Source organism: Vespa velutina, chromosome 17 (assembly GCF_912470025.1).
Source record: "Vespa velutina chromosome 17, iVesVel2.1, whole genome shotgun sequence".
In the NCBI taxonomy this organism is placed as follows: domain Eukaryota; kingdom Metazoa; phylum Arthropoda; class Insecta; order Hymenoptera; family Vespidae; genus Vespa; species Vespa velutina.
In genome coordinates, this window is record NC_062204.1 from 327338 (window position 1) to 343487 (window position 16150).

Below are 16150 nucleotides of genomic sequence, written 5' to 3' on the forward strand. Positions count from 1 at the left end.
AATTAGTACGTATTAGATTTTTCCTATATTAGAAATTTTTGTAACGAATGTTATAAAACGTATTGGACGTTTCAAATTTAAATACGTAATTACCTTTTTGTGAAGAAGTATATAGACGATACACGAAATGAATGTCTGTGTCATATTTAAATAAATTGCAGATGACGCTGTTCGGACAAAAGATTTGAATTTAAAACTGTTAACAGAAAGAAAATTTTTAACAATTTATTTGCCTAGCTATAAAATTAAAGCTGAATTTTTGTGAAATTAAAAAATATAGAAGAGAAAACAATAACGATTTTTTTTATAAATCTATTTTATTTCACTTTAAATAGAATTTCTTAAAAATTTAATTATATAACAAACTAGAGTTTTTCAAATAATAAAAAAAATTTCTTCTATTAACGATATAGTTATTTAATATAATTCTGTTAGAATGTATTCCTGTATGTCTGAAGAATTATAAATTCAGGTATGCAGAAGAGTGGCATTATCAACGAGTAAAAATTTGAACTTCATTAATACTTTGGCTTTAAAAATATATGAGCTTTAAAAATTTATATTGGCATCTCAATCAGAAAAACTGCATTGCCTACATTAAAATGATTTTTTAATATGTATTAACATTAATATTTAAAACTTTTTATGGGCAATTAAAGCTCATATTGATACTTTCATAATATAATATTTAAGTATATATATGCCAATTAGTTTAATATTTTTATATAATAAGAGAAAAAACAACAACGAGGAATAATTTTAAATTATTAACTTATCTGCAAATCTTAAATAGGCACGTAAATATCTGGAAAAATGAATTTGCAATAATAAGGCACAATATTTTAAGAATATAATGTTTTCTCTATCCATTCTTCCATCGTGAATGTAGCTGAATTAGTTTGATCAGGATCTCTCTCTCTGAACATGTCTATGGAAAAAAGATATTATTTACTTTTTTTATTTCTCTTCATTATAAAATATCACATTCAGAAAATAATAATTACCAATCATTGTTTTCAATCGTACAGCACACATTATGTAATCATCAAACATTATTTTTCCATCCTTAGTTCCATAGCGATGTACCAAAATATTTAAAATGTGATTATTGAGCCTGTATCCTGCACTATTCAAAGCTTGTCGTAATTCAAACGCATTTAAATATCCAGACTCATCTTTATCATATAGTTTGAAAACAGCCTAAACGGATAAAATAGCAATGATGTTTCAGAAAGCATGACAAATGATGGATAGAATTTTTCTTAGAACTAAACAATAAGTTTACCCTCCATTTTCTAATGTCATTCCACAAGGTTCTGAATTCTTCAAATCCAAGCTTTCCAGAATGATCTACATCTAACATAGCTACCATACTCCGACATACATCCTTAGTAAATCCTCTATCTTGCGTATCTGTAAACATTATTCCTTGTTAAAATGTAGTTACTTTATAAAAACATAACATAAACACAATTAGCAATATTATGAAAAAACATTAACTACACAAATGATGATGCGACTATACAATAGCATTTATACAAATTGCTTTCTAATATAAACATTTTTAACCAATTTGTTAATTTCGCATGTCTTGCAGTATGCAATATGCAATGAGTATAATTATCATGCATTCTTATCGTAGCGTCGTAACCGTATACATTTTATATATTCATATCTTATATAATTATTCTCTCTTCAATGGATTTCAATTCTTCATAGAATTGTCCATATACCACGTTGTGTTACACCACAATTGTATTTTATCAATAGTAATCCCTTACCTACAGATTTATTGTATTGTTCATTATTACAAACAATGCCGCACAGCAGTGAGATGACAGTGTCGATAAAAGAACCATTTCCTTGCACTGATTCAGGTTCATGTGCCTCGCTACGACGCGTCGACTGTGGTAACTCTACCCGTAACATATAGCTATATGTTAACATTAATGTTTGCATATATACAGTTGGGTCAAACAGATATCTATTAGATAAAACAAATAATTGGATTAGTGGTACCCATGTTGTTTTTGTTGCTTTAATCACTTTTTGTTGTTAAACTGATACAACCAAACTAAGATTTTAGTTGGACGATTTCTAAATTCTAATGTATTACCACATATTGGGCGATTAAGTGCACATTTTTATATAATGACAAATCAATATCTTTTATAATCATATCGTGAACTTAAAAATAATAAGAAACTTAATTCTTACGTGGTGACCCAATTGTATTTATGTGTCGCAGATATGAAAATCCAAGGAACACAGCCGTGCACATTAAAGAAAACATTAAAGAAAACATTAAAGAAAACATTAAAGAAAACAAACAAGATCATGTTATTTAATTCATATATCCTTAGTGCAATGACTTTTATAGAAAAATAATAGAACGAACCAAAAATTGTGAGTCAAAGAAAAAAACAAAAGCATCATATTGAATTATTAATTTAATATAATGTTATTGTTTCTTATGTGAGGAAACTGTGAAAAAATCTGAATGGTAATAACTATAGCTAGATATGAATATTATTACGGTCAGTAATTACACAAGTCATACGAAAACATTAAATACCCAAGCATACAAAGTATAAGGGTATAGAAATATAGGGAAACAAAGTTAAGGGAAGCAGAAAGATAAGCATGAAAAAAAGAAACGCTGTGATGAAGTAAAACCTGATATAACTATTTAGAGAATTTATAAATTCATGATTGAATTTTTTCAGAAAATCAAGTTATTAAAATATTAGATTTTTTTCTTCTCTTATTTATAAGATGTAGTTGCCATAAAGGTAACTTATCTATTGATTTACCTTTCCTCATTGCAAAATCCAAGATTTCTTTGAGTTCCATCCAATCCACTTCCATATCATCACCAGCGAGCTTTTTAAAGAATTCTCGTACTTTTTCGATATTTCGATCAGGTTCAGGTTCTTCGCGGACCTATTATGTATCAAGATAAATTTTATCAAATATGATCTATTACTTTAGGTAGTATATAATTATATTCAAAAAATGATGTATTAATATATTTATTATCCAAGGTTAATAATATTAATTTAATTTTTATTTTGTATTATCAGGCAATACATGACGCACATGCGTTTCACTTACTTTTTCATCATCCGCTTCAATGTTAGTGCCTTTGGGATTAATCACCTAAAAGCCAAGCGTGAACATGCATACTTAACAAATTAGTGCCCCTTGTGAGTCATACATAATAATAGATTTTTTTTTTCTTTTTAATGAGATGTGAGTCAGTAATAATATTCAATAATTATAGATTAAATTTTTAGCTGATTATAATCATTGGAAAAAGCAGACAGTGTAAATATGTATACATATACACATATACACACGAGATGGAGTAAAAATTTAGATACAGTCGAATATCTCGTAAAAAATGCAATTTTCATAAGAAAATTAAAGAAAAAAAAAAAAAAAAAAAAAAAAAAATTGTAAGGTTTACAAAGACACATTGAACAATAATAATTATTTGATTTTTGGCGACTTTACCAAAATCATGTCAAGGTAAACTTAATTTTTTTTTAAATGAAACCCTCTACTTTTTATTGCATATTATTATAGTTGATGTTTTTATTATGATATAAGGCTCAACTTCGTTAAGTATTTTTCGAGTTATTGGTTGAGACATATTTCGAATTTATACTTTGCATACGCGTACGCGTACGTACATGTTGTAAATAACCAAATAAGTTGAATGAGTATGCATATTTATATATATGTTAATAAATGTTCGCTCATGCCGATAATATTTAAAATCTAACAATCAATAACTCGAAAAATACTTAATAAAATTGAGACTTATTATATTATAATGAAAACATTTCGATGTCAATTACAATAATGTGAAATAAAAAGTGGGGAGTTGCTTTTAAAAAAATTAAATTATTATTATATTAGTCTTTATAAATTTAAAAAGTATTGTCTAAAATTTTCTTTTTAAAATTGCATTCTTTACAAGATATTCGACTGTACCCAGACTTCTGGTCTATCCTCTTCTGTGAGTGTACCCATAGATGTTCAAATATCTCGCGACTGGTTCAGTTATAAGGAAGTTGTTTATTAAGAAAAATTTACACTGTTCTGAATTTATTTTAAAGTGCATGTAAATATTTCTTTTTTATTCATGACTTTTGAATTATGAAGGTCAATTTAGTTTTTTTTTAAGCGTATATCTATAATATCTTTTTGCATATTTATATAATAGTGGTCATCAACAATCAATATCATAGAATAATATAATTTTACTACGTAAATATGTAATAAAAAATAGCTATTATGGATTGTTTTTACGAGATAATTGAAATCTTAACAATTGATTAACATATTTATACTGATTCATACTCTATATTATACAAATACATTATTCACAAATCAAATAGTCGTGTATTTTGACGAATCGAAGGACGAATCGAATTTTGTTCGAGGCAATGGACTTCAAAAGATTATCTGACAATTGGTTTTCAAATTGTCCTATGGAAAATTAAATACTGTAATACTTAAAATATTGATTACCTCATAAATGATGTAAAGTAGCAATTTTTTCCTAGATATGATTTTCATTGCAAATGATTATTAATGTATTAATATATTTTCAGTAATAGTATAGATGCACAAAAAATTATAGGTATCAAAAAAAAAAAAAAAAAAAAAAAAAAAAAAAATGCTGATCTTCATAATTGAAAAAATGTTTGGAGCAAAAAAAATATTTACATGCACCTTGCAATTGATTCAGAGGCGTGCAAACTTTTTTGTAACTTTAACCGAACGCAAGATATTTGTTCGGACATCTATGGACGGATATCCTGTATACATAGTGATATTTAGATAATTTAATTAAATTGGTCAAATGTGTTAAAAGTCGCAGTTAGATATGTGCTTTGTGATCATACTTATGCCATTACAACTGTGATCAAAAAAATTATTCATTAATTGTACGCATTCAATATATTCATAGCCGCACACATAAAGTAATATTAAACTTTCATACTCTTACCCTATCGTCAACTTCGCCAACTCCGACTTCATCATCATTTTCTCTGCAGAGAAAAACGTTCGTAAATATATGTATATAAATATGCGAGCAATCTAATATCAATACTCACTCCATATTATTCTTATTCTCTGAGAATATCCTCAGTAAAAATTCACCTTCTTCGTTAGGATCGAAAGTGCTCGGAACTATACAATAAACTCCAGGTGGTAATTTGAATCGGCATGTAACTTCACGCAAATTAATGAAAGCTGGTGATCGTGCTACGGATGCATTATACTTGAAGAAATTCATATCCAATGGTTTTGGTAATCTTTCAGGATGTTCCAACTGTTAAATACATTATTAATTAAGAATTATAACGAATTGATGGTAATAAATTAAAAGAAATGTACACACATAGTATACAGCAAATCCAATAGTAAGACAATCTGCACCCATTCGTCGTTGAGCTCGTCTATTTTTTTGCATTAGAGCAACTATAACCGTACATTTATCATCATCCTCATCAGGATACTCCAGTGTTATTCGATATTGAGGATTGTGCCAAAATGTTTCTAGAAATATGATATCATTAATAGACTTATTTATCATTCCTAGATTATTTTTGAATTCAACCGATTACCTAAATAATTTCTGCAACCGCCGGCTGTAACTCCACGTACCCACTCTCCTTCAAAAACGCTCATTTCCCATCGTTTCTTTCCGGCATTGATATCACCTTCTGTCAAGGAATCTGGATTCAAGTTACAAATCTCAAGTTGTGTAAAGTATCGTGTAAAATCCTGGAAGGACATCCAAAATTCGCCATCTATGTCGAAAGTTAATCCTAATTCATCTTTTTCGTGATCAGGAATAAATCTCCATTCCGGTGACCTAACATCGAATACTTTCGTTAATAAAAAAAAAAAAAAGGAACGATAACGAAAAATGCGAAAATAATTGGTTCTTAAAAAAAAAAAAAAAAAAAAAAAAAAAAAAGAAAAAAAAGAAAAAAAAAAGAAGAAAAAGCGATATTAGTTCATTTTTCAAATTAGCAATTTGAAATTCTGTGTAATAATTCTGTATAAAAATTCTGTATATAAATAATTAATTTATAATGTTATATAAATAATTAATAATGACTTACTTATCGCTCCAGGGACCGTTCCATTCTGCTTCATTACCCCATGGATTTCGTAATCTGAGCAACGGTATTCTACCATATTGATTTGGCGTCTGAATTTCTACATGCTTAACACGAGTAATACTGTAGGCATGACCTCTGATTAGTCCTTGAGGCGTCTCTGCTTCTAATACGTTTGGATCAGGCTAAAATTACTAGCATATAAATACTCTGCCTTTGATCGTTTGAAATATAAAAAGTAACGAAAAAATTGTTTTTACCTCGATGGAACAACCCATAAGAGAATTTCTTTCGAATGCCTTTAAAAGAACACTAAATAAGTTCGGTGGAGCTTCCTCCATCTGATACATCTCGGTAACACCACCTGTAAAATCTTCCATCGCTTCGCACGTTGTACCCCCTTTCAAAGCTTCGTAGGATCCATGAAGTTTAGCATAAGCTTTCTCTAAAAGAGCGCTCCAAAATTCATTGCTTTCGGCGGAGTGCATGTATATCAATTCACCATTATAAGTAGGTAGACGATCATCGATGACAACATCCACCCATCTACCATATTGCCAAAATCTGCAACAGATATATAAAGCAAAATTTTTTATTCCGCTTAATAAGATAACAAAATAAGAATCAGAAAATTAATTTGTTTCATTTTTAAAAAAGATATAAAACACAGATACATATAGTATATTACTTAAAAATCTTAGAATATTTTTATGTAAGATGATCGACGATATTACGGAATAAATTTGTCGGAATTTCAAGAGAAATATGAAATAGAAAGAAAGAAACATTAACCTGAAGTGAAAAATTCCAGCGTAATTTTCTTGAAAGCTTTGGTCTTCTGGAACAACTTGGAAGAACAAATTTGAATCCATCGTAAGATTTGCAACTGCTGCGAGTAACCAACAATCGCCTAGTTCTCCTTGTTGAACGTCGAATCTTGAGAAACCTTCGACAAAAAGTTGCGGGTCATCCGCGATTTCCTGCAAATTATAATGACAACTCGTCAGTCTAAGGATTAATTTCAAGAGAAAATTTGAATTTTTTTTTGTTTCTTTTTCGTTACACTTGCCATCGGTCTCCTCCATTCTATGTATCTATCCGGCCTTTTAGAAAAGTATAGAGATGAATCAGCCGCTAGAAATTCTGGATCCTCAAAGAGTCGTCCGGTTTGAAGACATTCCAATCTTAACGCGTTAAAATCTTGAATTTCACCGCGTGCTCTGATACCTGAACCTTTTTCTCCGAGCTAATGGACGAAAAGAAAAAGATCGCTGTTAATATTTAATTTCACAGTTTTATTAGTAATTACGAAAATAGTTTGAATACAAAAATCTAAAAAAATTTAACTTATTATCATATACATTCAATTTAATACACTTATGCTACACAATAATATGAAATAATAAAAAAATGTATATGCGGGCAACTTTCATAATTTTATCAATAATCGATAAATTGATCATGCATCGAAATAAGTAGTTCTCCTTACGTTGTAACAACGTTTCCCAATAAAATTCGTTGTACTTTTAACGCAATTAGTATTATAGATTAAATCGCGTTTCAATGAATTTATATTCGAGGAATTCAATGGAGGTACCGCGGCGACTTTGTGAAAATAATTCTTTTTTTGTTGATAGGGCGATTGCAATTTCGAATATATATTGGATTTCGTTTGCGAAATGTGAAGCAACATATTAGCCGATTGCAATGAATTTTTATTTTTCTTAGCATTTTCAACTGTTGGGGAAAGTTTTAGCACAGCTACACCTTCCTTCAAATATGTCGAATAACGATAATTCGCGCATGATGCTGATAATATCGATCTTTTGTTCACTTCGGACATTTTTTTTTCTTTTCTTTCGTCTAATTATTTAACTTCTTTATAATAATTCGCATAAACCGTTCCCGAACACATGCGAATTCATACTATTATAAAAGGAATGCTATGGAGAATTATTATCATACATACAAATCATAATGTTATATCAATTAACCGGATAGCAATTAACCACTACTAAGAGTATCGTTAAGTTAAAAGAGACCGCAAGATAGACTTACATAAATTTCCGCTATTAATTAACACAACTAAAAATTTATTTCCGTGCTTTTCAATTTTAAAAGAACACTTTCTTCATTACTGTTTTTATTTTATATTTAATTTTACAATAATAAATAACCAAAAATCTCAGTTAATATTAATCTTATGTTATCGATATTGTTAAACATCGTATAATGTTTTCGATAATTACAGAAGTAGAAATCTAAAATTTATCATTTGGGTCAATTTGATAGTGTTAACGAACATTGTGCATCGTGTATTGTGCATCGTGCATCGTGCATCGTGCATATCGACGATATCATTTTAAATTTTGACCAATCACTTTTTTCAATAAAGAAGACGAATCATATTCCGTAATTCTTTTTTATTTATTAACTTGTACCTGAGAGACAATTTTACAATTATTGACATTTAATGGTTCAACCAATGATCTAAAATATGTAAACATAAATACATATGTACCGGTAATTGTGAAAGTAAGTTAAATTATATATTTTTCGATTTGAGATATTTTGAGTTTTATATATGGATTTATTAAAAAATATTCGTTCAGTATGTATCAAAATATTTCATAAAATACTTGCTCTTATAATGTAAATCTTTTTCCTGATTGTAAAGTTTCATGTGTTGTTTATAAAAACAAATATTTTTTAAACTTTTCAAAACTTTGAATAATTTTGAAACCATTTTCAAATTTAATTGTATATCTTAAAAGTAACTTGTAACGAAGAGATTATGAACTTTATTAAAAAAAAAAAATTGGTAGAAACGAATATTCATTAGCATTTTATACTTATAATTATAATTAATTAAATAATTAATTAAATAATTTCCATCATTTCTGTTTCTTTTTTTTTTTTGTATTCTTCGATAGCAAAATTTGTAATTTTTAATGCTTTGAGCGCTTAAAAATATTTTTGATAAATTTACTGATATTTATAGCTGCATTTTCTATTCTCTCTCAAAAGTTCTGAGACTTTTTTGTTTTACCAACTATTTATGAACTGATCCGTTATGAACGTTCTATAATTATCTTGTTTTCTTACCTTATATTTTGAATTTCCAGATTTACATTTAATCCGTTATAACCCAATTTTTTGTCATGTCTACAAAAACATTATATAACGTCAAAGTTATAATATTATTAATTAAAAATTTTAGAAGTTTACAAAAAACACAGGAATATAAATTTGTGATTTTACAATTACATAGTATTGTAAATAATTAATATGCTTGTAAATTAATCTTAACCCGATTTATCTGTTGACGTTAATTGTCTTATTTATTTTTATTTTTTAGAAGCATTATTTATGTTTCATATTAATATATCTGTTAAATAGGTCGTTTAACTCTATATACTCGAATATACATTTTGTAAAGAATATTACTTTTATATCATTACACAAGATTAACTTGTTTGAATTGCTATCTGATGACATGATAAAAGAATAATTATTTTCTTTTTCACAAATTACAAATTTACTGGAAAGCAGACTCATAATTACACAACCTAATTTAACAATTTAATTTTGCATTATTTTACTAAAATAGTTCCATATTATAGTAATAAAAATGCAATATTTAATAAATGAAAAATTCATTTCAAACCATTTTCATAATTATACCAGCATATATAATATCCTTAACATTCGTTTGATAAAGATTTTATTGTTTGAAATAGTCGTTTATTAAAATCACAAAAGTCCTTTGTTCAATCTATTATAAATAACGAAAATTCATCATTAATTCGTTGCTAAATATTTTTTAATTATAATCATCAGAAATATGTAATTACGATCGTATTAAGAATACATTCAAAAGTAGCTCAAACAATTGTATTATTTTTCAAGAAACCAGACAAGTGTTTATTATTGAATTTAAAATAATGCATGTGTACGTACAATATATATATACATATATATACATACTGTCACAATATGCCAAATGAATGCTGCATTCAAATGTTTCCTTCGAATTATTAACTCTTATTATGCGCTCCAATTATGCATAATTAACTCTTTATACTTTTATTTTCTGCTCTTGCAATGCAATTTATTTATTCATTATCATTTATATATATTATATATTATATAAATATAAATTATTTCTATTTAATTAATTAATTAATTAATTTTATTTATTCATTCATTCATTCATTCATTCATTCATACATTCATTCATTCATTCATAGTTATACTCATATTCATACTCATATTTATATTTATATTTATATTTATATTTATACTTATATTTATATTTATATTTAAAAACAATCATGTCACCTTAATATCTTCAATATTAAACTCTTAATTTAAGCTATTTAAATTATTAAATAGTATCTATTTTATCAATTACATAAATTAATTAATATAAATAACCATTATAAAAATTAAAAAAATTTATAAATATAAATAAATTAAAATATAAAAATTTATTCAATATTAATAAATTAAATAAATTAATAATAAAACTTTTCTTTATTCTATAAACAAATATATACTCTAAAATAATTAATAAATAAATTGATTAATATAATCATCTTATGCATTTAGAAAAAGAAAAAGAAGACAAAAAATAATAACGATTCATTAATAAATAAATCACAAGTCTATCGACATATATCCGTTATTTTTAAATATGCGTCACAAAGTGAATGGGACTTATAAAAAAAAGAATCTCATTAAAACGATATAATCATGAAAAAACGTCATTATAATTACTGTTTAATTTATATTCTCTGACACACATCATTCCAAGGAGGAACATGCTTGTATTATAATCGTTCTAACTCATGTCGTACTGCGATATTTATATTTGTAAAACAACGTCACTTTCATAAACCGCTATTGGCGGCAAATTTGATAAGGTCTAATGTAGAAAATGTAACCTTTTTATTACAAACGATAAATGTATTTGATTCTCCCTATCCTTCCCCTTTCTCACACACACACACACACACACACTCTCTCCCCCCCTCTGCTTATGATATCCTATATATAGAAAAATGCCTACCACTTTGATATTGAACAAAGATGGTAATATCCTCTTCACTTCGACAGCCGTTTTAACAAAAACGTCATCGAGCACGTTTCTGTTACATCCATAGTAATCCATTGTTGTATCGTGTTGGTTTTTGTTATCACTTTTTGATCTTATTAGAACTCGCGAAGACACACTTACGTTTTTCTTTTTTTTTTTTTCCTTTTTTTTTCTTTTTCTTTCTTTTTTTTTTTTTTTTTTTATATGTTAAAACGTTTATATCTGTTTATATACGAAGACGAAAAGAATGCGAATGAAAAGAAACGTGAAAAGTTTCGTTATATTAAGCACGAATGATAAATTTAACCTTGTTTCCAGAACGCACAAGTTGCATTGAAATAATGTAAGAAGGCCTTGCGGAATGCATAAAGGTTATTAAAAAATTGCAGGTCGAAAGAAACGTGATATGGAACGAGCAGATGTTTTCAAATTGCTTGAACGCACTCTCCGTTCTCTCCCGGCACTACACTAGACATTTTTCTATAGTCCTCGCCCATATTTCGTCACACACGACGATGACGCGACTCGATGCGTCGCAAAATACGAACGATCTTTATAGATTTCTTCTCTTAATAAATTATGTGCTGCTGTATTGTTCGGTTCTTATGTCGATCCTATGACGTTCCAGTTGCACGCGACTCGAATTTTCAACGAGAGAAACACCGAAGTCACGAATTTCTCTATATACTTTGATATGCGTGCTTCTTCTATTTAGTCGCGTGGCAGGCCACCGGTTAACCAGGTCCGTAACAAGAATGACAAGTATTATATTCCGTTATATGTTTTCATTATTCCTTTTTTTTTTTTTTTTTTATTTATTTATTTTTCTATTTCCAAATATAGCCAAGTTTTTTTAATTTGATCAATTAATTAATTTAGGACAAATTTTGTTAAATCCGATCTGTGATTAATTACGAAATCGAATTGATACGTAACAAAAAAAATATATATATATATATACTTATTTTTAAATCTTCAAAATCAAAATGACGATATTTCAAACATGTAATTCGAAATCAAACTTTAATTCCAATTTTATTTTATTATTCTCAGGAGTGTCGTTAAAGAAATTATTACGAATGTAATGAAAAGACAATTACACGACAATAACTTTTTGACTCTATTCCTTCGTTAATATAAGAAAAAATGAATGAGAAAAGCTTAGGGCCTGGAAACGAGTCGATCGATACCTGGCGCTTGATTCGGCTAAGTTCGACAAACTTCGTTGCCAAGAAAGTAGGAGAGAGAAGAAAAGGGGGTATTAGAGTTACTCCAACTGTATATGCTTGCTGTGTATCGGGAAAAATATTTTCGCGCGGTAAGTTTGAAATCCATTAAACGACCTTGTAATTAAATTGTTCTGCTCGCTAGTCGTATAATACGTATACACATACCGGTAAAAGATGATTCACACTACAAAATTTAATCACGTGCATTCTATACTCACTTCATATTCTTTCATTTGCTGCCGTACTAACTTTGGTTCCACTATTTCTGGTTTCCATCCAATATTAAAAGAACTTTTTCCGTAATTATTATACATGACTTTCGATTTTATCTTATTACAATCTTGAATTATAATAATCAATAAACGGCGTTTTACACTTAGACACCGAGGCGTGTGTCACGCTTGTTTGATTTCTTCTCAAGGCACGAAGTAAAATTCTTCAAAGTGATTGAACTGGGATCTTCTAGAATCTCTTAGATCTTCTAGATGTTTGTGGTTTCGTTGCACAATATCAAATGTTATGTTACCGACGATCTGTCTCTTTTTCTATCGTGACAATGTTAATACCGATGCGTCAGAAAGCGTCGCTTCACGACGCTTATCTCGAATGATACTAAAGTAAGGTCGACACAGTTTTTTATGAGCACTACCACATAAGTCACACACAGGAATACTCCTATAACAGAAATTGAAATACGGTCTTTGTTCTATGTAAATCAGGTAGATCAATGACAATTGTTTCGCCGTTGTTTCTTTGACAGCTAAAACTATTCTTCGAAAGCAGCACGAAAGAAAAACTCAATGATGTCGTTTTTCCTTTTTCCAGAAGGACAATCTCTTTATCCCCACTTATTTTATAATATATACGATTATCTTGTTTTTAACTTCATGCATCTTTGAATCATTCTGAGGATGACTCGGCTTATATGTTCAGATATGTTCAACTTTTTCTTCTTAACGCTTACAAAATCCTTTTACAGTTTTCCCAAAACACTATATTGTTTCTTTATATGGTATGTCCTTCGTAAAGTGAACGTCCAATCATTTTCAATGTTATCGATTTTTCCTTCAAGAGTTTCATTCAAGGACGATTTGTATTTTTTTTATATAAATTATATATATACATGCATTTGAAAGTATTTCACGAATGAAGTTTGTCTTCATTCAAAACCATTCAGTGGTTTCACGTGATGTATATATTCATAAGTATTGTCAAGGAAAACTATATGTTCCTGCTGCTACTTGGTTTCGTTGAATTGAAACGACAAAGAGCAAGAGATGCTCCTATGAGATTATGCTGAGCAAGGATACTATTTCGGGATCGTGAAAGAAAACTTAAATATATATATAGGGTGTCAAGTTATTACCGGCCGACCCATATAATGAAAAAAAAAAGAAAAAAAAGATTTGAGATCGAAGCTTTTGTCAAAAAGAATTTGGATCAACGGTTACCAGAGCACGTATTCGAAACGTATGAACAACTTCGATGGTTTCTTATCTACATATACTTTTTATAGCTTCTATAGCACAAGATTTATACATATGCGTAATGAGTTTAAATTATTCGAAGAAAATCTTCGGCGTTTTGTTCCGAAACGAATTCGGAAAACTCACAATTATTTTCATTAAGTTCTACGAAGAAAAATATTATTAAAGCACCAAATTGATGCTTTAATTCGTTTAACATTGGGATAACCCAGATGATTTAATTATTTATTCGGAATTCAATATATCAAAGAAGGATTCTCCCAGTGATGCTGTACTTATTTATATACGTTCGTTAGTTTTCGTTAGTATTAACGAGATAACATCTTGTCTGCCGTTCGTTTCGGCAAAAGAAACCAATGCTAAAATTATTTCACCTTCGTAATGTTTTGTAACGACGATTTTTCCCTCGTTTCATTGCCTCCACAGAACGGCCATTAACCATAGTTTATACCAAAAATTTAATGGCCCGTTCTATGTGACTTATTTCTATCGCCATGTAGAAACGCTTCAACGAAAATTGACGATGAAAAATCATTGATATTTTGTATCATGTATAATTGATAACGATCAAGTTGTTCAAAAAGAAAAAAGAGAAAGAAAAGAAAAAATACGAGAAAAGAAGAGAAAAAGAAATTCAAAGAAGGTAGAGCTGGATAAAAAGAAAAAAAGAAAGATTAATCATCATAAAAAAACTTCCTATATATATATATATGTGTGTGTATATAAATGTTATGTAGTTATAATATTTCCTATCAGACTTTGTTTATCTCTGTTATATAATCTATATAATACGTGTACATATACCTATATATATATATGTATACATATACATATATCTATATACAAACAAATTTATAATATGTATAATAAGGATAGCAGATTATATTATGTGTAAAGAACGAGCAAATTGTATTATTTGCAAAGAATGAAGAAGATCTTTAGTCAAAATAGCTTAATTCTACACAGTGGATTTGATACTAGGAAAAATCGCTGATGGCGGACCTTGAAAGTAACATTGCCAGGATGATGAATGTCTCCGGAACCGGAAAGTCCTCCTCTAAGTAATCTCGAACGAAGCTCATATCTTCCGATAGTCGACCAAACATCTTTAGGTGTCTCTTGTAGTTTGGTGTTTCTACAAAGAGATCAGGTATCGTCGATACACACACCAGAACGAATTCCTTGATATTATCAGTTTAATGATTTTTTTTTGGTCTCTGTCCTCAGAGCTTACCCCTTTAAGAATTTATATGTCTTTGGATTCTCGCTACCATCATCGATGGTCTTGATGTAGTAATAAGAATAATTCATCATGGCCTTGAAAGGAGAAAGTCAATTGGACACGTTCACGAGAAACGAAAATACTCTACATACGCGTTTCACAGTTGACACAGAACTGTATCACGAATTTGTTACCGTCGTCGTTGTCGACGTCGTCGTCGTCGTCGACGTCGTCGTCGTCGTCGTCGTCGTCGTCGTTGTCGTCGTCGTCGTCGTCGTCGTGCCCCTTCTTTCTTCCTCAGCTTCTTCTAAGTACCTTGTCTTGTCTGCCTATATCGGCACTGACTAACTGCTAACTCCTTTCGTCGTCCGCTATCCGAATAGCTATAATGTTCGAATGTGTATGCGTATATTCATAGGCTTATATATATAGTCACTGCCATTGCTAAGCGTCAGAGCTACCAGGGGAAGCAGAAGACGACGAAAAAGAAAAAGAAATAAAAAGTTTCCCTGATAGCATAATGAGTCGATTAGATGAAAAATTTCAATTTGTTTGATCAATTGTTTTTCAAAACTTTTCATAAACATATTTCTTTATTATTATCGTACATAAGAAAACATGATGACTTTTGGTAAGATCGGTTTGGTGCGATGTTTACATATACGCTAAACACACGTGTACGAGATACATTTTTGTTTCGTTCTTCTTATTCTTGTAAGAAAAGTAAAGAACTCGTGTGCTCTTTTTCTCTTCGTTAAATATACGAGACTTCGTTTATTTGCAGCGGCTGGTATTTGAATTTCCACCTCAAGGTAGAATTCAAAGGATACGAAAATGGTGCGATTTGTACTTTCAATATGACGAATAAAATAATGATCGACCTTTTACGATACAATCTTGTTATTAGATCAGCAAAAGATACGTTTCGTGAAATTGTCTATATTTATTTTTCTCTTTTTTTCTTTCTTTTG

At 29.0% G+C, this 16150-nt stretch overlaps 1 protein-coding gene and 1 long non-coding RNA gene across 12 annotated transcripts in view; one reads left to right on the forward strand and one right to left on the reverse strand.

Moving 5' to 3' along the window:
- Positions 1-543: 543 nt before the first annotated feature.
- On the reverse strand, positions 544-15541 carry LOC124955066 (calpain-A-like). 10 transcript variants are annotated; one of them, XM_047508952.1, is made up of 17 exons: positions 15374-15537; positions 15192-15274; positions 14960-15092; positions 7213-7389; positions 6936-7123; positions 6404-6707; positions 6147-6328; positions 5643-5893; positions 5417-5574; positions 5130-5347; positions 5021-5063; positions 3115-3159; positions 2814-2943; positions 1782-1916; positions 1286-1413; positions 1005-1200; positions 544-928 (listed from the first exon to the last, which is right to left on the reverse strand). In XM_047508952.1, exons 2-17 carry the CDS (start codon positions 15269-15271, stop codon positions 843-845), a joined length of 2454 nt encoding a protein of 817 aa, XP_047364908.1. In that variant the 5' UTR covers positions 15272-15274; positions 15374-15537; the 3' UTR covers positions 544-842. The 10 variants fall into 10 exon arrangements, with proteins under 10 accessions (XP_047364908.1, XP_047364906.1, XP_047364909.1 ...); XM_047508950.1 differs by having other exon boundaries at positions 15192-15537; XM_047508953.1 differs by lacking the exon at positions 3115-3159 and having other exon boundaries at positions 15192-15535.
- Positions 11152-16150, forward strand: part of LOC124955071 — a 53353-nt gene continuing 48354 nt past the window's right edge. For both annotated transcript variants that reach the window (XR_007102747.1, XR_007102748.1), the window contains exons 1-2: positions 11152-11983; positions 12295-12559. This is a non-coding gene — a long non-coding RNA (uncharacterized LOC124955071). The remainder of the gene's footprint in view (positions 11984-12294; positions 12560-16150) is intronic.